At 37.7% G+C, this 21,699-nt stretch overlaps 1 protein-coding gene across 3 annotated transcripts in view; it reads right to left on the reverse strand.

Moving 5' to 3' along the window:
* The window catches only part of phtf2 (putative homeodomain transcription factor 2), a 32,613-nt gene extending 11,653 nt beyond the window's left edge, over positions 1-20,960 (reverse strand). Inside the window, exons 1-4 of one of the 3 annotated variants that reach the window (XM_042511705.1) lie at positions 20,930-20,960; positions 18,638-18,718; positions 4,854-4,910; positions 4,512-4,523 (exon numbers count right to left, since the gene is read on the reverse strand). In XM_042511705.1, coding sequence (XP_042367639.1) covers positions 4,512-4,523; positions 4,854-4,910; positions 18,638-18,682 — 114 coding nt within the window. In that variant the 5' untranslated portion in view covers positions 18,683-18,718; positions 20,930-20,960. The remainder of the gene's footprint in view (positions 1-4,511; positions 4,524-4,853; positions 4,911-18,637; positions 18,719-20,929) is intronic. The other 2 variants (XM_042511703.1, XM_042511704.1) reach the window with 2 other exon arrangements.
* Positions 20,961-21,699: the final 739 nt, after the last annotated feature.

A 21,699-nucleotide genomic window follows, 5' to 3' on the forward strand; every position in this document is an offset into this window, starting at 1 on the left:
CACACACACACACACACACACACACACACACACACACACACACACACACAACATTATTTAGGAAGCTTTCAAAGCTTAGTCTTGTGTTGTGTTTAAATATTTAACATCTTAAAACTTTGGCTTTTTCAGTTAACGTAAAAAAAAAAAAAAAAGGAAAAATACTTAAAATTAGAGTAAGGTATCAGTACCAGCCCCCAAAATCAGGCATATTATCTGCAAAACATCTCAAACAATACTCAACCATACCTGAAGGTTTTCATTATTAGTGTACAAGAGGGAAGAAATTCTCAACAAGTCCTTTCATATCTCTTAAATACTTTTAAGGATGTGAGTCACATACAGCAACACTGCGAAATAACATACAAGTTGTCTACTTGAATCTGGCTGGCTCATGCTAATATTTACATACAGGTCAATCAGGCTCTGTGTTATCAGTAAATGGTCTGATACAGCTGCTTATCTTTAAATAGCACAACCAAAGAGCTAAATCGCTGTGTGTAGGGTGTGTGTGTTTGTGAGAGAGAGAGAGAGACAGACAGACAGACAGAGACAGAGACTGAGAGAGACACAGATAGACAGGGAAAATGTGAGAGAGTAAAAGAGCAGGAAGGTTGTGTCTTTGTGTGCATGTGTGTGTGTGTGTGTGTGTGTGTGCGCTGCAGGAATAAAAGAAGCCGATCAATAACTTTCTCTTGGCAGTAGATTTACTGCAGCAGTGAAGTCCTTCACAAACATCTCGTCTGTGCGCGACTATTATCGCTGTGCTATTCATAGCCTCTTATCTCTATAAACTAGTTTCTCCTCCAGTTACAAGTCATGGTGTCGCCTCAGTGACTGATTGATTTGACATGTATAAATGCCCCTCAGTCCCTTTAGAAGATAAGACAACAGTAAAAAAAAATGAAAAGTGTGTAAAAACAGTTACTCTTTGCATTCCTTATTAAAGGCTGCTTTTCATGAATGCCTATTTTTCTGTTGCACTATTTGATACTAAACACCCAAAATTGTTTGCAATGTATTTTAATATTGAACATTTGAATATGGGACAGCGTGGTGGTGTCGTGGTTAGCACTGTCGCCTCACAACAGGGATATTTCCAGTTCAATCCCGAACAAAAAGACTTGGATTGGTGTGTGTAAAAGATTAACCGTGTGTACGTGTCATCGTTGCTCACGTGACCTGCTCAGGGTGTGCCTCGCCTCTCACCCAATGGCAACTAACCAACCCTTGCGAGAACAACCAATTATGTATAGTGCATAAATGGAAACTTGCGCCAAAAACTCAGCAGAATATAGTGTAATGTCCTGTTTGTACAGCAGGTGGTGACTGGTTTTCTTATGCAGAGCTTTGCACTTGGAAAACAGCCGAATTAATAATGTAAGAGTATAACTTCTTTTGGCAAAGCAGTAATAAATTATTTAGGTGAAAGATGGAACAAATAAGTTCCTACAAGTAATATGTTTCTCATCTTGTTGGTTTTTGCAAAGTCAGAGATCAAAAGAGAAACAAAAACACCTTTAATAGATCTGTTTAAGTTCTCCTACTTTGCTTGTTAAAATCATTTTGTTATTCGTCATCAAATATGCTTTTTCAAATCAACATTGACACACAGGAGCAGCTATATCTTCTCTAAAACACAGGGTGTGGACAGATATCAGCCACTTAAATTTAAGGGTTTTTAAGATTTAGTGATAGATTTTTTTTAATTTAGAGGTTTTTTTTTGGACAAATCTTCTTATTAAAGCATTTCAGGCAGGTTTTAAGGTTGAGTGTTATATATGTGGTTATGTACAGAGGTAGGTTTTATGTATATGGTTCTTAGAGATTTGTAACACAAAAAAAATGTGGACTTTCAAGTAGAAAAGCTTGACTAATTTTGACCCAAAAAAAATTGAAAGATGGACGAATTAAATTAGATAAAATGTTGTAGCAATTACAACAACTGAATTCAAGACATTGTAAGAGTTTTTATAGACCTGCAGACACACTGAAACAAAGCATGGATGCTGTATTGGTCAATATTAAGAAAAGCAGTTGCTGACATCCAACTCCTAAAAACAGGAAGTTTACAGACAGCTGAGCTCCTCTAGATGTATTGGGAGGCATTGGTTGTGTAAATGTATTATGAGGCTATAAACAAATAAATTAAAACTTCACAGGGAACAGAGAAAGTGAAACATCTTGTATTCATGACATGCCAAGACAAACTCTGTGCAGTCTGCTGCAGCTAGGAACTCTGAGAAAACAATTACTCAACAGATGACGCGCCAAGGTCGCAGCGCTGTGTTTGTTTGTGTGAGTGTTTTTATGTGTGTGTATGTATGTGTGTGTGTGTGTGTGGACTTTGAGCCCATTAAAGAGAGTGTCCGTCTCTCACCTCTGTTCACAGGATAAGAGGTAAAGAAGAGGTAGAATTAAAGGTGTGAAAGAAAGAAAAACTGCTCATCAGAAGTCAATTAAAAATACTGTTAGCAGCTTTAATCAGGCACTCAAACCCCATTTTGGGAATGCTGTATATAAAGCTCTTGTTAAATCTGAGAAGGGAGGGATTAAAAGGTCAAAGGTGAGAGGTCACAGCAGACAGGTGAAGAGGATCTAATTTTTACAGCTCTGAGAGGGAGTCGATTTCAGCCACACACCCACACAATCACCAACTACACACACACACACACACGTCACAACCTATATTGTTCCATTATAAGCCTCTAATTTAAACACACAAAGCGAAGCAGTGCAAAAGGGGTCAACTACAGTGTATCCTAATCAAAAAGGATAGCTATAATGGTCGAGTTGCACTGTGGGTAATATAGGCGCCACATATTATCTCTGATGTATCGATTTTGAGTCCGATACTGTCATAAAAGTGCAATGCTAAAGTGTTGAAGTCAACTATAAGTCAAACTAATTTATGTCAAAGCGGCAAAAAGTGATTTTTTTTTTTTCTCAGACACCTCTCTGCAGTGTCTCCACTTACTTACATACTACTTTCATCTTTGTGGTTTAACCTGTTTAAATATGGCCTGACACTTTTGGGCTTTAATTCTCTCTCTCTAAATCTTTCAATTTCTATCAATCTTAACTTTTTTTGTAACTGTTGTATTTGTTGCATTGTCTAACTGTTGATAATTAATGCATGCCTTCTGTTGTAGTGGTATATGTTGTAATTTAGGGTGTCATAATTCTCAGAGTCCGCGATTTGATTTGACTTTCAATTTTTTTGAGGTCACTATTCGTTTCAGTTAAAGATTTAAACTTTTTTTTCAGCACAGACGGCTGTGCTATTGTTTGACTATGAAGTCTTGATTCTTAAAGATCAACGGATGGCTTTACGCATGGACAATTGATATTTACTGTTTAAAATTCCTCTTCAAAAAGACAGGCTACATGGCATCAAATGTGATAGAGCCACCATATTACTTCTGCTTAAAATGTAATGATGTAATAATGGCAATAACTTACTTTACCAGCTAATTGGAAACAAACTGTTAAACACAAAAACAATAAGAGCCGCTGGATGGAAGAAGGGTACTTTGCAAGAATCGCCTGAGTTTGCGCACCTGCAAAAAGCCACTTCGCTTCACTTTAACTTTCACTTCACTGGCGTAGCCTAACTGTATTTTACCTGTCAACAACCGGCTTGATGTTTACGTAACTCTCTGAGAAGGCAAAATCTTGCCAAACCAGTGGCTTCAAGGAAGCAGGATATTGTTATTGCTTTGTTGTTTTTTTCCTTCATCTCCAACATTGACAGTGGCCGTGGTGTCAGAAAGCTATGCTGTATCATCTTTGAAGAGTTGTTTATTTTTTTATTGGAAAGCGTGCGTGTAGGTGGGAATGGAAAGGAAAATAAATACTGAAAGGATTGCCAAACCTGCTTTTGATTTTGATGATTGAAATAAAAAACTCATTCCAATCGATCTTCAGTTGAGAATCAAACAGCGAGGACAAGGGAGCATATGCACATTTCTGCTGCAAACTAAAGGCTGGGAATTAACCTTCCTAACTGAATTTGTTATGTTTGTTCTCTTGGAAAGAAACAGCACTGGCTGGTAACAGCAACACAGCTCTATATAACCCTGAAAAAAAGTGTTTAGTCTTTTTCGTCAATCTTTGGTCTGAGCTGACCTTGAAGGAGTCTGCAACATTATAAGGGTCCTTGATGTGGTTCTTTTAGCTTGAAACTGTCTGCTAAGAGTTAAAGAAATTTATGAGCGCCACACTGACAGTGCTAATCCAGCTGTGTGTTCACACCACAAACAACTCTGGAGGCCACAGCTGCACAGTTCCCACATTTGTCCGCCTGGAGTTAAATCTTAAGGAAACAACTTCCCCCTGCAGCCAATCACGAAGCAGTGTTGCTACAGTGCAAACAGAGTGAGGTTAATATACACACCGGGATTCTGACAGGGCAATTCAAACCAAACCAATCACAGTCTAGTAGTCTACAGCGTGGGTGAGCAGACGTGCACTGTGGGACAACAAAAGGGACGTCCTCCCCGCTGTATACTCACCAGAGAAATAAACTGTAGAGAGGAGGAGGAAAAGACGGATGGAAGAAGAAGGGATGGAGATGAGATGTAGAGAGGAGAGACGGGCAGTTGACACCCAGCCAGGAGGGCAGAGAGGAAAGAGTTAACAGAAAACACTGGAAAAGAACTGGCAGCATGGTGAGAGCGAAAACAGAATGAAATGAAGGAAAGGGAGGAGTGAAAGTCAAAGACAAGACGAAAAAGACTTGACAAAGGGAACCAAAAGAAACAGAGAATAAGCAGAAAACAGAGAGAAAACACAAAATGGAAAAAAAAAGTGTAATAACAGAAAGGCGGAGCAAACAAACGATAAAATAAACGTACCTTTATTTCTCGCTGCTCCACTGATTTCTCCCATATCTGTTGATCATAGGCGCCAATCTGGAAAAAACAAATAAGAGAAAAGATGAACTATGGAGAGAAGAGCTACAGGCAGGTTTTAGTTTTTGACTGCACACATCATGGTCTTGGTGTTTGCAGAAAGAGGAATAATGATCCGAACCACAATAAAGTTTTTCTTAGACACACTAGAAAGCCTCACTTCCCCTCAAAGAAGAAGACAAATACAAAAAAAATCTCCCTGAAACTAAAGCAGTGAAAGCAAACACCCCTTAGATGCATCATTATCTTAACTTAAAGATGGAATATAATCATATAATTGCAGATTTTCAAGATTAGGATGAGTCTGCAAGAGCACATCACCACGGCTGATGTTTTGTTTTGTGTGGGAGTTCAGGATTTTAAAAGCTCTTGCTTCACAAATAGAGCTGTCATGGTCTCATAAAACATGTTGGATTTTTTACAACCCTGTTGTAAAATGCAGGATAATGAACCTTTCCACCATAAATTAGGATTTCACTTGGTAATAAGTGTTTCATTCTTGCTAAACCCCATAATTAACCCCTTAAACACAGTTTTAATACACTTCTCCTACAGTGCTCTTAATGGCGCTTGCAAAAATCCACCACACCTAAACAAAAACAACCAATCAGGGCTGAGGGGGAGTCTTTACTCACTGCTCATGTACACACTGTGCTGCCAATAAAAGCATACAAGGCAAAGGCAAGTAAACAGAAAACTGATGACGAAAAAACACTCGTCTTAGCTTTGAACGCTGTTGTTGGAGAGGAGGGATGGGCAGTTTTCATTGTTGGTTGTTAGTCACTGTGTTTGCAAAACTCCTCCAGAAGCTGCATGAGAGACTCCCTTTGGCTCTGATTGGTTGTTTTAATTCAGGTGTTTCTGATTTTTGCAAATTCCATTAGAAGCAGATAATCTTTTTCATGTGCAGCTGTCAGGATAGTGGTAATTTCAGCAAATGTGACAAAAAGTTGTTTTGTTTTTTTTATAAAATTGACCGACTGTAGCTTTTCAAAAGTGCACTCAAACTGGGTTTACAGGGTTAATTGTGGGTTTTTGTTATTGTTATACACGTTAACCCTCTGAAACCTGAAAATCAATTTTCTTTTATTTGAACCTTCAACAACCTCCAACAACTGCAAGAAATTAGTAGATCTGGAAAAATTTATGTCCAGTAATGTCCAAAAAGCAGTATTTCTAATCATCATAATTATAAATTCAAAATTTCAGTTATAAAAAATACATTATTTAAGGTTTTCTTCAGGGCATTTCCTTGATTTTTGGTATTTGCTCTATTTTTCTGTTATTTTATTTTGTGGCATCTTTTAGTTTTCACGTAATTTTTTGTACATTTTTTACAGATTTTTCCCCTCTCTTTGATAATTTTTGGGTCATTTCTTGTCAAGTTGCTTTTACCAATGTTTTCAAAGGACATTTAGCCAGTGTGCTCAGGTCTCAAAGGATTAAGAAGTTGTGTGAGTACAATGAAAACTGAGCAGGTGGCACCTTGTATGGTAGCCTCAGCCACCAGTGTGCAGGTGTGTGTGAATGTGTGCAGCAATGAGTGAATGTGGACTTGAATGTGTGCTTTGAATGGTCGGAAGACCAGAGAGCAGTAAATGTCTGTTTATCATTTACCATAAACGTTAAATTATACATTCAAATGCAATAAAAATGCATCTGCCCTGCCTCTCTCTCAGCCCTTAAAACTATATATAAAAGTAAATAAAAGATAACAATAACAAGGATTCCTGCAGCACTTTGAAACATGTAGCGTTTGCTGCTCTACTGTAGCTTTAAGTAGCTTTTAAAATCTCTTGTACCTTTTGACAATATTGTGTAATCTGTAACAGCTTGTTGTAAATCATCATTGAAGCTTCATATACAGTGTTTACACTGAGTTAAATATTCAACATTAGACTTTATGGAATCAGCATTTCATCATATTGAAATATTCTGGACTTCTTTCATATAATTTTAAAGACATTTAGACACAGCACGACTAGAACATAAAAACAAAAGAAATAGATAAAATATAATAAGTGTAGAAATACATTGTCTTACTTTTCCATATATATGTCATTATTAAAGCCATATTTGGCATTAGAGTTGCAACTAATAATTATTTTCAATAATGATTAATATGCAGATTATTTTCATGATTCACAGTTTAATCATTTAGTCCATAAATGTCGAAAAATTGTGGGGAAAAAAATGCTCATCACAATTTCCAAGAGCTCAAAGCAACAATGTGCTTCTTTTGTTCAACCAACAGTCCAGAACCTACTATCATACATCATTACTATCAGAAATACAGAGAAAAGTAGCAAATTCTAAAATTTAAGAAGTTAGAACCAGCAAATATTTGACATTTTTTGCATGAAAAATGACTAAAAAGATTAACTGGTTACCAAAATGACTAACTGATGATTAATTTTCTTTTAATTGACTAATTGTTGCAGCTCTATTTAGCATCTCTTCACACTTTGGGATCTCCTTTAGAGAACTAAATATAGTGTTGTGGATTTAAATAAGGTTTAGCTGGACAGGAAAGCAATCCAGGCACTCCAACAATATCACTATATGTATATGAGGAAAGAAATATCAAAACGGCTTTATTATAGTGGCTAAATCATTAAAAGAGACGACATGTTTCGACCGCTGCAGGTCTTCTTAATCTTCTTATTTTAGAGTGCCTGGATTGCCTTCGTGTTTATCTCAACTGGTATTGATCACCATTAGATGTTACAGAGCAACCAGTCATCTCTCTTTTTGCAAGGTAAGTCTATAGTTGACACCATGAGCAAACTTCAGCACAAAAACCAAACCTGCTGAGCGGATCACATTTGACCCACAAACAAGAAACACGTTGCTGCGGTTAGCCTTCTTTCACTGTCCCCTCTCTTGTTTACTTTTTCTCTTCAAATATTTCTCTCTAAAGTGGAGTTATGAACGTGTGAAACTGGTCCAAAAATGTCCCAGTCAACTGAAGCTCACTTCACATAAACCTCTGTGACAGAATAATCTTGTGCTAAAGCCAGTATTAATCAAAGTTACACCTGCTGAAGGGACTCCAGGGAAATGCATGCAGCACCACCTGTCACTGTCACAGAGATCAATAGAGTTGTAGAGTGTGTGTTTGTGGAGGAGAAAGTGTGTGTATATCTGTGTGCATGAGGCTAGTGGTGTGTTTAATACATACTTATTTAGATGTCTGACAAATGCTTGTATATGCAGTGTCTGTGCGAGCGTAGCACGATAGAGAGATGAACAGAAAGTGCTGTTATTACGGGGGACAAGATAGACTTGTACCTCATCCAGATATCTAGCCTGGGAACAGACATACAAAACGCACAAAACAAACACACTCCAAGGTCAAACTGCACTAATTTCCCCCTGCCACACAGTCACGGTTAGCAGATAATAATTGGCTTCTGCTTTCAAAAGTAAAGGAGATAAAAAGGATGCTGGGAGGCTGAAGTCACACAACAGGGTTGCTTTTCATTTTTAAAACACTGTGTGTTTTTCAAAGAGGATCAGCTGATGATGTGACCTTAGTGTATTCATGTGTGTGTGAGTGTGTGTGTGTGTCTACAAGGCATCCAGTCTGGGTCACCCCGCGAGGGTGCCAGTGGAAAGTCTACATGTTTAATGAGACTTCATTAAACATGGATAGGAAGAGAGGAAGACGGAGGTCAAAGACAAGGAAAGACGAACATAAAGAGAGACAGAAAAAGGGTGGAGAAGAAAGAAAGTATTCATAAAATCCAGAAGGTTACTTTATAAATATCTCTCTCTTCTGGATAGTTCAAAATAAATGAATAAACAGAAGTAAAATAATCAGTGTATGTGCTTTTTCTTTTACAGCCCTGACAACTTGTGACATCCCCGAGTTAACCACCAGATACCAGCATGAGATGTGGGTCAGGCAGTGCGTCACATTAGGGTGGTGTCTGACCCTGATCCAGAGATGGGACGTCCTGCACAACTTTTATTTTGAAGTATATCATGCTTCCAATGCTTTGCTTTAATGTTGAAAACACTGATTTCTGCTGATTTCTCCGTGCAGGTCACACTGTCACACAAACAGCTTTCCAGGTCAAAACAAAGCAACACATTATACGATCGCTCTTAACTTCCACAAGACGTATTTAACTTGTTTTGTTTTTAAGCAGCGAGGTCCTAAGAGGTGTTTATCTTTCATTTCAGCCTGTCTGAGAAAACAAAAGCATTTAAAACACAACAAAACATGGCTCAACATAGTTGCTCAAACTGCTTTTTCAGTTACAGCAACAATACAGTCACGCTGGTCAGATAATGCCTCTCAACACATATGTACTTGTCTGTCCTACGGGTGTAAAGGTTAATTAATATTATGTGAAATTATCATTTTTAAATTGCTGAAACCGAAGTGGACTACTCCTTCTAAAGCACCTTTTCCCTCTATCAGGCATTTGCTTTCTCTGTTCAATTTTTATTGTTTTGTGTGTTTGACTTTTGTATTTGCCTGCTGTGTGCTTTTTATTGTTTGCACTGTATCTTGTAACTCTGGTTTTGAAAATTGCTTTGTAAATAAATTTTACTTACTCACAACCCTGATTCCAAAGAAGTTGTGACACTGTGTAAAATGTAGATAGAAACAGAACGCAATGATTTGCAAATCCTTAACTGAATACAAAGACAAGATATTTAACGGTCAAAGTGATAAACTTTTTTCATGTGTGTTTGCATAAATGTACACTTTTTGTAAATTTGATGCCTGCAACATGTTTCAAAAATGTTTGGACAGAGGTATTTTAATAATAATAATAATAATAATGATAATAATAATAATACAGTAATATAATTTGCATTATTCTGGAATGGGCCACTCTGCATAATGAGTACTTTGAGTACATGTTAGTGTTAGTACTTTTGTAGTTTCACTTGAGCAAGATTTTAAAAGCATGGCTTTTACTTACGCTACAGTAAATTACAGTACCCCAGTATTATTACTTTTGTAAGTAAGTAAATCGATTCAATTATCAAGGATCCAATATCATCGATGCAAAGTGAAAATGTCTTAACATATAATCATCTTTAAGATGTGGCTTTATTTTGAAATACCCATGGCACGTTTATGTAACCATTTCTGTCCTTCTTCCTCAGTATTTAGACTGCTGGCAGCTTAGTATCAGATAGCCACGAAAAGACAATAAGGATATTTCATTTAATCAAATGAAAATATAGCAAATATTGTATCCTTGTCAAAAGAATTGATTTAATATTGATGAAACTTGTGGTTTAAACCACTATTTTCTATTGTCTAAGTATTTTTGTAGTGTTTGAATTTTGCCCCCAAATCTACTTCTCTTTGTCCTTTAACGCTGCAATAAAGCACTGCAAATTACTCCGGTAACTGTTCATTTAGCAATATAAACTGCAATTTAAAATCTGACATTATGAGCGGGCTGTGATTTATTGACAAATGTGCATCCCGAGGCGCCACCAGTTGAGAGCAAATGGGCGACTCTTGAGCATTTAACTTGACGTCTGACTGACTGATTAACTGTGTGACATTTGGGCTGACAGATAATTTTCCACATCGCTCAACCTATTAAAAAATACACACACAGATCGGAGAGGGTGTTCGAGCGTTTGTGGAGGACAGCCAGAGGGCAAACATGACCAGACTGCGCGGCAGAGAGATAAAGAAGGAGAGAGGGTGCAGATAAGGAGGAGGGCAGGTATGGAAAGTCATTTTCAGACACACAATACACATGATCCCTCATTACATCATGGAGCGATGCAGTAACTGAGATCTGATGGAGTGGAATTAACGGCACTGGAAATCCTCTTATCTGCACACACACACACACTCATCCTTACATCACCCTCTGCACACCTGATTACCTCCTCCTAAAATACATCAGCTCTTAGGCAACAAAACAAGAAAATTACAGTCCCTCAATCCATTTGACTCTTCATTTTGTCATTATTATTCTGTCTTAAAATGATTTCTTTTAAAAAATCATTGCTTTGGTAACTGTTAAGGGTTAAATATTCCTCGGCTTGGTCAAATGGCACACTGATTTCACTGAGTAAAATCACAGACTTCAGCGATTTGACAAGCAAATCAAGAGCCGAGGTTGCACCAGAAGGGAAGATGATGAGGCCAAGTGTGCCGCTGCGGCAGTGCTGGGGTCACCATGACAACGGATGGAGGGACGATCCAGGGAGGTAGAAAGAGAGAGAGGGATTATGTTGGCGAGGCAACTGAGTTACATAACAACTGCCTCTGCAATGGAGGGGGTGTTGCGCGCGCGCACACACACACACACACACACACACACACACACACACACACACACACACACACTGGTTTGAGGAGGTATAAGGGCGATAGTTTGTGGTTAAGTGTCTACAGCAGTCATTCGCTGAGTTTAGACGACCATAACACAAAGACATCAGCTGCAAATAATCCACATCATTCACCTGTGGTGATTATTGTATTGTATGTATATTATTGTACGATGTAACACTATCTGGGGTTTAAATTACCATTAATCTGATTATAAGTTACTTGAGGACCACGCTGCCTTTTTACAAACACACACACTCCTCTGCTCAGTCTTGACTGTTAACTTTAAAGATGCTCTAATCAATATTTATATTTTAAGAGTGGGACAAATGTGTAATGTGAGAGGTGTCACTCATACTGACGAATCCACAGAGAGTTATCACCCACTCCTCAGCTCTACAGATGTTTTAGCACCTTTCAGCTTGGCTTTACGGCAAAGTGTTTTGGTTTCACAGTTTTGTTTGTGAAGGTGCAGCAGTGGACATGTTTTTAGGGAAAAAGCTGCTGAATGGGTAAACAGCTAACTAAAGGGACTGCGCAATTAATAAAATATTTGCGATCAAGGGTGTTGACAAAAACAGAGCTGTGAATATTGTTATTACATTTATGGCTGCGTGATAAGGAGAAAATCAAATGTCGCTATATTTTGACCAAATGTCGATGGATATTGAAATTGTGACGATTGTGCAGGGTGACTATTGGTGCTTTCACAAAACACTTATACAATGATATTTTTAAATAAATAATTGACAGCAATGTGAATGCAATCACTATGTGGGTAGAGACAAATAATAGAACAGCTTTAACAGTCTAATAAGTTCAGAAAATGACTTCACTTCATTGTGACTAAACTTTCTAAATTTACAATATCCAAAATGTAAGATGATATCTACTCTCTTATCACAATATGAATATAATATTGACACATTGTCCAACTGTACACTCATTGAGGTGAGCAGAAACACGACTCTGAACTAGGTGCTAATATGTCAGTCAAGTATATACAGCTTGTTTCTGCGGCCCTAAAATAACCAATCCAGGTTTTAAAAGGGTCTTTCAGTGTTGAAATGACTAGTCAGTTCATTCATTGGTCAATTTTAATAAGCAAAGTCTAAGTAAAATGAACATGTGCTTGTTCGAGCTTCACAAAATGAGGATTTGTTGCTTTTCTCTGTTATTTCAACTTATAAAAAATGATGTGAAAGTGTCACCTTGAGCATGGAACACTTAACATGGCTATTTTTTAAAACTTTTTTTCTGCATTTTATAGATGCAAAAATTGATTTAGTAGAAAAAAAACCCAAATTTAATCATAAAAAATAAAACTTACTCTACAGTCTTTTTAAAGTCGTGCTGTGTCCCCAAATGTGGCTCATCAGAGAACTAAAAAATATTTTTTATCTTAAGAAATTAAATCTGTATGAGGAGCTTAAAGCTACATGAAGCTATTGGATATATAATGCTGCCAAATCACTTTCAAAATTCTGTTTAAACTAGTTTCACTATTCATCTACCTTCACCTACTTCCTTCCAGTTAGCAAACCTCAGTGCTCTCCACTGTGGAACAGGTTGTGATGGAAAATTCCTCACCTGTTTGTGGGAATCACATATTTACATATGTCTGTCTAGGTGTGGCGAGCTTTGACACACTGATTAACCACCAGTGGAAACGCATAGAGGCACCGCGAGTGTTTTTGTACAAGGATGCTTTCAGTTTGGAGAGGTTTGTGTATCACATGGAACATTTTCAAGGACTGAATGAATGAATTAAATGTTACACTAATAAATCCTGACACTTTTAAATCATTAGTTGCAGCCTTAATTTGGGTCAAGTAGTGAATTTCATTTTCATTAGTCATCAATTTCTCTTTTTCATTATCTAATTAATCAAGATGTGACATAAAACGGGATTTAACAATTTCCCTGTTGTCAGAATTGTTGACAGATGGTGATAATGTTCTAAAAAGTAACTATGTGCTAATTTTGAGACAACTTCTTTATCTGATACGATTATCGGACATTTCTTTGTTGAAAAATTCAACATTTCAATAAAAAATGGAGTCATGAATAAGTGTTATAAAATTAACAGTAAAAGCTGTGAATGAACACAACCCGCTCCAAAGATTCGGTGACGGAAAGAACAACTTGAGTGAAAGAACAATTAAAAAGGGATTTGGGTCAGACAGCTGGTTGTGGCGGCGGTCAGATTAACCCTCTGCTGTGTTTTCATGTGTGACCATGGCTACGCACACAGAGAGGTGTTGCTGTAGAGTGTGTGTAAGGTTTATTTTCAGCTCAGACAGGTGTGTATGTGTTTGTATGTATGTGTGTGTGTGTGTGTGTGTGTGTGTGTGTGTGTGTGTGTGTGTGTGTGAGATTTTTCACTCTGCCTGTTAAAACTGACACGGCAGCTAAAGGGAAGTTCAGTGAATTTTTGTGCATGTTAAAACTTATTTGCAGTCATAGGATCAGGTTTTAAAGAAAGTCTTAACATAATCATAAATGTGTTATGCAATCTAACGATAATTGTCTTAATTGTTTTGTCATTTTTTTTTCAACAAAAATGACAATCACAGTTCCTAAAACTCGAGGTGACGTCTTCAAATATCTTCTGTCTGACTGTATAAAACCCAAACATATTTAATTTTCTATCACACAGATTAAAGGGGAGAGAAAGGGCAAATAATTATGTACAACAAGGTGGGACTTCCTTATTTGTGTTGTTTTTGCTAGAAAAGTGACTGAAACTTTTGATCAGTGATCAGAATAGCTGCTAATTAATTTTCCATGGATCAGGTAGACCACTAACTCTTTTAGCTTTACTATTTTTAATAATAATGACTGGAAGGCTGGAGAAAACGAATGTGAATAAACCTCAGCCTGTTTTGTTGTTGTTTCTTTCTTTTTTTGCAGGGCTACAATTGAACCCTTGGCCAAATAACCATAAACGTACATAAATAGATACTATCTAAATAACAAGTGAAGCTACTTGATAATTCATGTGTTGTCTGTCTCCTCTGCTCTAAATATAGTCATGTCCTCCATACATAAACTCATTTCACAGAGACTTACAACCCTCAGACTTACTGTCTGTGAAGTCCTTAACATAAGCAGAGCTCGCCTACATACCAAGGATATGAATTATGTTGCTTATGTCTTTAAAAAGACCTTAAAGCTTCCACACAAATGAGCCATAAGCCGATTTATTACTGTGCACCTTTTGAAGCTCAAATATATCACAGACGTGCCACCAGAAGCTGGCAACTGGCCTCCCACCAGACGCTTGATGTGTCAGACATTAAAAAACAAGTTAGTCTGTCTGGCACTGTAACTGATTTAGACTACGTGTGTCTTCACCGTGATACGGGCTTGGCCTGGCACTGTGGCGACAATAAAAGCAGCTTCCACACAAAAATAACACTGAGTCTATATGTGGCCTGTTTGTAGACACAGTGCAGTCAGAAATATACTGTGAGTCACACGGCGCCCTGCCTGCAGGCTGGAGAGAAGACGATGGGTTTTTCAGCTTCACGACCTGTTTGAAAATCTGGACCGTTCTCTCAAAAACGCAATCTGAAATTTCTTCTGGTCAATTTTGAGGTCTCATTACAGCTCTTTGCCTTCGTTTGACTAACAATGCTTATAAAAAATCCTACCAAGAGTTTCAAAACATTCGTTTCATGCTTTTTCTACCATTCTTGTGGTTTCACACATTTGAAATCGACCCAAAAAGCGAGATAAACAAAACACATAGCTGGCATGTATTACAACTCATACAATGGCTGATTTAAAGGGTTGGTTCACCCAAAAACATGCTTTCTAGTGGTATCATGCAGATAGTTTTGGTTTTATCTACATGGGTTTTAAGATATTTGTAAGATTTCTGGGCATTTTTAGTAAAGCACCTGGCATTTTCAGCTGGAAAAGAAAAAATATGCTTTGTTGGATGTGCGACCTGATAAAAGTAGCACCAGAGATTGTCAAACTAATAATTTCATTGGCCAGGACCATATTAACGAACCAACTGACCGACCAACCAACCAGAAGTTTTAAGCAGTAGAAATGACATTCACCTCCACTGTAATGAGCTGGAAGCAGAAATCTGAGGAACGGATATCTAAAAGTATGGACCAGTAGAAACAAAACTAACTGCGTAGCTGGACACCTCAGCAAGAAAAATTATCGGCAATCTACAACTAAAACGATGCATGTCGAAATTCTGTGATTTTTAATGTCAGAGATTCAAGAATTAAGTTTGAGCTCCTGTTTGGTTTGACAAAATTCTCCTTCTTGAACAAAATAAATAAGCAAAAAGTTGACAGTTTGGAGGCAAAAACAAATAGAGATAATATAAACAGAACGAGAACTATCTACAGCCTTCACTCTGACAGCGTCGAAAATACAACCTGAGTGACGTCCCGATCAGAATCACAGCACCTCTTAAGCCAAGGCTATAAAACACAACAGGTTTTTCTCCAGGAGCCAGATTTAAAAATAAGCACACCTAAATATTTCCCAAGGGCAGAGTTTGTTTATTTGGCATAAGTTCAGGTGTTTGCTTTATGCCAAACCACACACTATCTCTTGCTCTCTTTTCTATTTTTAGCATGGACTACACTAAACTTAAGAGCTGCGATGAACCGTGTCTGCTCTTTAAGTCTCGTCTATCTGCCGTGTTACTGACCAGCCTGTAAATCAAAGCACCGACAGATATTCAAATAAAATAATCTTGTTCAGGTGACTCAGACAACAAAAGACAAGAAGGCCCTGGTTATGACGTCTAATAGAAAACCCACAAACACAAGCTTCAACAGAGCGTCTGTGTTATATTCCTTTACAATCAGGCAGCCAGAATGAAAAACAATTAACTTGTTTGAAAGAGACGTCAGAGATAAAGAAGCCTCAAGGACAGTCAGACAGGTGTGATCTGCTCCTTAAAAGGGGGTTTATTCATTCATGACTCAGCAGTTGTCGTCACTGGTGTGCTTCTGCCCAGACACGCACAAACACACACAGATGTGCAGCGACTCAGAGCTAAATCTTAAAATATTTAAAGAAAACACTGATTTTCTGTTTTTAATCCAGTTTCTTAGACTAATTATACTGATCTGTAGATTTGAAAAAAGCCGAATTGAAGACCTTTTAAGGTTACCTACAATTAAATTAAGGACTTATTTAAGAACCAAAATAAAAGAGGCAAAGCTGGGAAAACCTGCTATTTTCATGTGACAATAGTTATTTGTCTCACGCACACGGCCGTGTTTACGAGTGTTGACCGTTAATTAAAGTTTGTAACTTCGCATATGAGTCATTTTCACTGTGATCTAATTCGAGTGAAAGCTCATGTTGACGGCTGCCAGGTGCAAGCAGAAGATCAGAGACAGACGGACAGTCAGGTTGTGATAATATGACAGACAGATGAAAGACAAAAAGAGAAGAAAGCAGACATATGGAGAGGGAGGGGTCAGTGGGGAAATAACAGGCAGACAGGCGAGTATAGGAGGCCCAAAAAGAGACAGGGTTGTAATGACAGACGGACAGGTTTGTGAGGACAGACAGACGGGGTGTGTAAGCTGAGAGCTGCAGGGGGAGCAGTGCTAGAGTCCAGCGGAGGATCTGATATCTGAGACCATGGAACAAGAAGACACACAACACCGGCCTGGTTTCACACTGTGCCGAACGGCCCGACTCCGAGGAGGTCACTGCCAAAAATACTGTGCATCAAAAAGAGTCCACACAGTACACACTTAAATTTAATGGCTTTTGTAACTCTATATCTTCAGTTTTAGGGAAGGAAAATGAACAAATGCTATGCACTTTCTCTGAACACCATAAACCCAGGCCTAAAAATAGTTTGCTGCAGATACGTTGATATCTGTACGTAAGCCTGGTGATGGGTAATAAGAAATAGCAGCAGCGAAATGCCAAAGATACCTGTAAGGTAATTTAATTGTGCTAACAGTTTGTCTACTTTATTTTTGAACTTTAAAATTGTAGAGGCAGCTCTCTTAAAAATGGAAGAAGAATTTTTAATGAAAAATCTTTGTTTATGAAATGCTTTGATTGGATTGTAATTATCTTGCTCTAGTGTGCAATAACAAACTGAATTTAAAAAAAAAAACACACTTTGATGCCAAAAAAAAAGCCATTACAATGTGCTGGCTACTTGAGCATCCCACAATATGAGTTAATTGTTATAGTAAATTGTATATATGTTATGCCAAAAAAAAACTTTTACCTTAATCTTCAGAAAAATTAGTTTATTTAGTTCTTGACCAAATGGATGAAATTCGTAAAACCCTTCCAGAGAGATTATGTGGAGGTATCACATATATAACCCCATTATGTTGTTTATTTCTAGGGAACCACTTTGACTACTTTTCTATTTAATTCTCAAGTCATCCCATTATGTATTTTTCATAAGTATGATGTGCACACTTTATCTCTCCCAAAATGTACTAAGTTATTAAAAAAATAAAAAATCTGAACAGCAGGAGAGATTAAACTGAGTCTATGCTGATGTTTATTTTTTAATATAAATTGCTGTCCAATTAAAAAAAACACTTTTACACACTTGTACATGGACCCTGCTTTGACTGAGTGCAACACTTTTGTCTTGCGATTTTAAATATTACACTGAGTTAATCATTCAGCATCTCAAAAATAATTTGGATTCACTTTGCAAGCATCACACTGTGTCCGTTTGTGGTTTACATACTGAGAAGTAGTAAAATCTGACCCATTATGCACCATAAAATCCTTTAAATTAAAACCCCATATTACATACCTATGTAGTAAAATCGCTCATAGTGTTAACCAGAAGACCAAATATTGAATAAAATGAACTGATTTGCATAACTAATGTTCCATAAATACAGAAAACTGAGATGCCACTAAAAGCCTAGTGAGTGAACTAACAAGTTTTTGGGTTTGTTTTGTTGCTTTTGTCAAAAATGTGAAATATTTAAAGTATTTGACTTCATTTTTCTTCTTCTGTCTTCACTCTTCATGCAAGCATTGCTTGCTTTATTTTTATGCCATTTAAAGGATTTTTGGTGGAATATGGAGACAGTTTTTTTTTTATCTGAGGAGTCTCTTGTCTTTAGCTATTTATTATTTATCGATGGCAATGTACTTCTGTACTTCCATATATGTAAACACAGTCAGCTAGGCTCAGCAACATTCACTGACTGTTTTACAGCAGAAACAACAAATTAAAATAAATTCAGGATTAACATACTGCATCATTCAACGCGAAGCAAGGCTCTATGAAGTTACACTTTATTTCTCAAAGCCTGTGTGTTGAACAAATTGAACAATGACAGACATTTTAATATTGTTTTCTTATTTTGTGTCATGCAAAAACTAAGCCCAGCGTGCCAATGGGAAGAAATAAGCATCATCTTACCTTTTTCTGGTACCACACCACAGCATCTTTTACTTTGGAAGCCATTTACATTTCCCTTCTCCCGGCCTAGGGCATCTTAGACTGAAAACACACGACACACAGCGAGAGAGAGAGCAGTGTAAGTAATGAGGAGAGAAGAGGACAACTGAGGTCTATATACCTGGGAGGAAGGTGTGTCCTGACAACTGACGAAGGAGGGAGGGAGGGGAAGACACACAGACACACACACTTGTGTCGAAAGGCATTCACATCTTACATAAAACATAAACACACAATTAATGAATAATTTTTCTTATGTTTTTGCTCTTGAATTACACACAAACATTAGTAATAAGACCAGTCAACACGTCGTCTCCCTTGACACCCATCTTACAACACAAACAAACACAGTCTTTCTATCAGCCGACCTGGGAATGATTATTACTCTAATAGCGGTGGCTGGAGCTGGTTGCTCCCACTGAATCATATTGTGACACACACAAACCAGCGTTTTCTGGGAACAGCTGCTGGATCCCTTGCAGTGGTTTGGCTAGCTATGGCTCATAAATACGCACAAAAACACACACACTTCAAACAGAAGTGTTAGTGTTACTGAGAGTTACATGGAATCGCCTTAATAACGCCGCTTGTTAACACGTTTTATCTTGTTTGTTTAAATCTGTGCAAAAATTAAAGTGTAAAAACAATATGTTTGATTGCACAGAGAACACGCAAATAAGATAATTTCACAAAATGTCAAACTATTGTTTTAACGGCAAAAACACACCAAGCAGCAGCATAATGTGACCTGCGGTGAGCTGCCATTCAACATCACTGGAAAGCTGCAGCGATCGCATTTAGCTGCAGCGATCGCATTTAGCTGCCGCCGTGTAATTTTGAAGTGCAGCCAAACTAAAACTTTGGTGTGGTTTAACTTTTAGCTGCAAGCAGCCAAAACCTGCAGCCAATAAGCAAACAGAGTCCTGTAACTACTGCGATATGTTGTTACAAGGAGTTTTTCCCCGACTGAAACACATAAACACGCCTCCTGGCTATAGAAATATGTAACTGCGAGCCACACGATGCAGCGGCTTTGTTTGTTTTTGGCATTGCATAAAACATAAAACACAAATTTTACTCTGCATCCCATCTAACGTTTATTATAATGGGTGCTATCAAGAAAATGGAATAACAGCATTTTGACGGAATACCTCAATATTGATGTTGCTATGACGTCGTAGGGTCGACTATTGGTGCTTTCACAAAATATTCACACAATAAGATTTTTGATAAATAATCAGCAGTAATGTGAATATAATGAATAAGTGTGAAAAAGCAAATAATAGAACACCTAGAATACTTTGCTAAGTATAATTGAATTACATTACTTTACTGTAATGCAGCCTTTAAAACCAGGCAAAGACATCATCACATTATGATATTATAATATCCAAAATCCAAGAATATATTCGGTCTCATATCACAAACATCTATATAATGTTGATATATTGCCCAGCCCTACAACAGACATCGTTTTTTAAATTATTTACTGGAAACTTACAACTTTAGATCATATTCTGACGACCACTAAAATAACCCATATGTTGTATTACTGTTGATAATCAATATCTGGATCACTGATGGGAGGTTCAGGTGCATCAGTGACTGTGTACATTAAGCCTGCAGTGTGTCAGTGTTACAGTCTCAGTGTGATTACAGTAACTTGTCTTTGAAACAGGATCTTCTGGTGATGGAGGTGATATGAGCTTGTTTGTTGTGGTTAGAAAAAAAAAGGACCCAGAGAGTTTTAACTGGATCCGCTTCAAAAAACCTGAGCTTGAAAAGTTATATGACACAGAGAACAACAAAAAGGACTCATTTAGCTGATGTTACTTTTGACAACAGATCTATCTCAGAGTCAGGCTGCACCGAGGAAACAAACACTGGAGAATAATTTTCTCGAGACAAGGCCAAAAATATCAAAGAGAGGGTTTGTTATTTCATACTTAATTTTGTTTCAAATAAATCAAAAAATTGATTTTTTTTTTTTTTAAACCAGAAGTAGCCAACTCAGGCGGCGGTAGTCTCTATTTCACCTGCTCTATGGGCTCCAGGATGCTAAAGCAGCACTGATCATTCAGGTAATTTCATATCACAGAAAGCTTTTTTGGCTTCATGTGCCACTGAACAACTTTTTTCTAAGATTAGTTTTTTGCTTTTTGCCTTTACTTGAGAGGACAGAATGCAAGCGCAAAAGGTGGAGAAAGAGGGGATGACATGCAGTAAAGGGCCATGAGCTGGAAGCCAACCAACCGATGCAAATGATGTATCCGGGTCTCTTAATACGATCATCGTGTACACTCTGAGGCTGAAATATCTAGGAAAATAAAAGCATTTGCATAATTAATGTCTCAGACTGGGAATGGGAGAAAAAAAACTTAATCGGGACATCCCTAAAAAACATTACAAACAGAATCCTCTTTTATTTAATGCAAGAGGAAAACAAGGAAGTAGCAAACGCGGTCAATGAGGAGCTATTAAGTGGAAAACATGGAGGCTTCCCAGTGAGCCACTCTCCTTCCCCTCAACTCCCTCCTGCATCTCTTCCTTCCTTCTGTTTTCAGTCACTTTCTATCTCTTTTGTGTTTCTGTGTTACATAAGTGCAAAGTGCAGTCCTGCTGCGTGAGTGGGACTGATGGAGGAGCAGATACATGTAGAGTGATGGAGGTCGGCTCAGGGCAGCAGGAGCTTTCTGCTTTCTCTGTGACTTTACCGGTTATCAGGAAATATTACTCAATCCAATGAATGAAGTATTGCAGAAATGAATGTTTTCTTCCTTTTTTCGAAGGGGGGTATTAATGAGGTTTGCCATTTCCCTTTCGCTTTTAAAGTTCTCCTCTTTTTACTCTCAAGCTTTCCACTCAAAGTTTGAATCCTTCAAAGTGAAGACATGCTGCTTTGCATGTGAAGGCTTGTTTGTGTCTCAGCAGCCTGCAGTCATCCCTGACGTTTGCATTTCCACTGAGCTCTGTGTCATCCTTTCCCTCTTAATATTTTTTTCCATGAAAATGCTGCCGTTTCT

The sequence above is a fragment of the Plectropomus leopardus genome, chromosome 22 (assembly GCF_008729295.1).
Source record: "Plectropomus leopardus isolate mb chromosome 22, YSFRI_Pleo_2.0, whole genome shotgun sequence".
NCBI lineage: Eukaryota > Metazoa > Chordata > Actinopteri > Perciformes > Serranidae > Plectropomus > Plectropomus leopardus.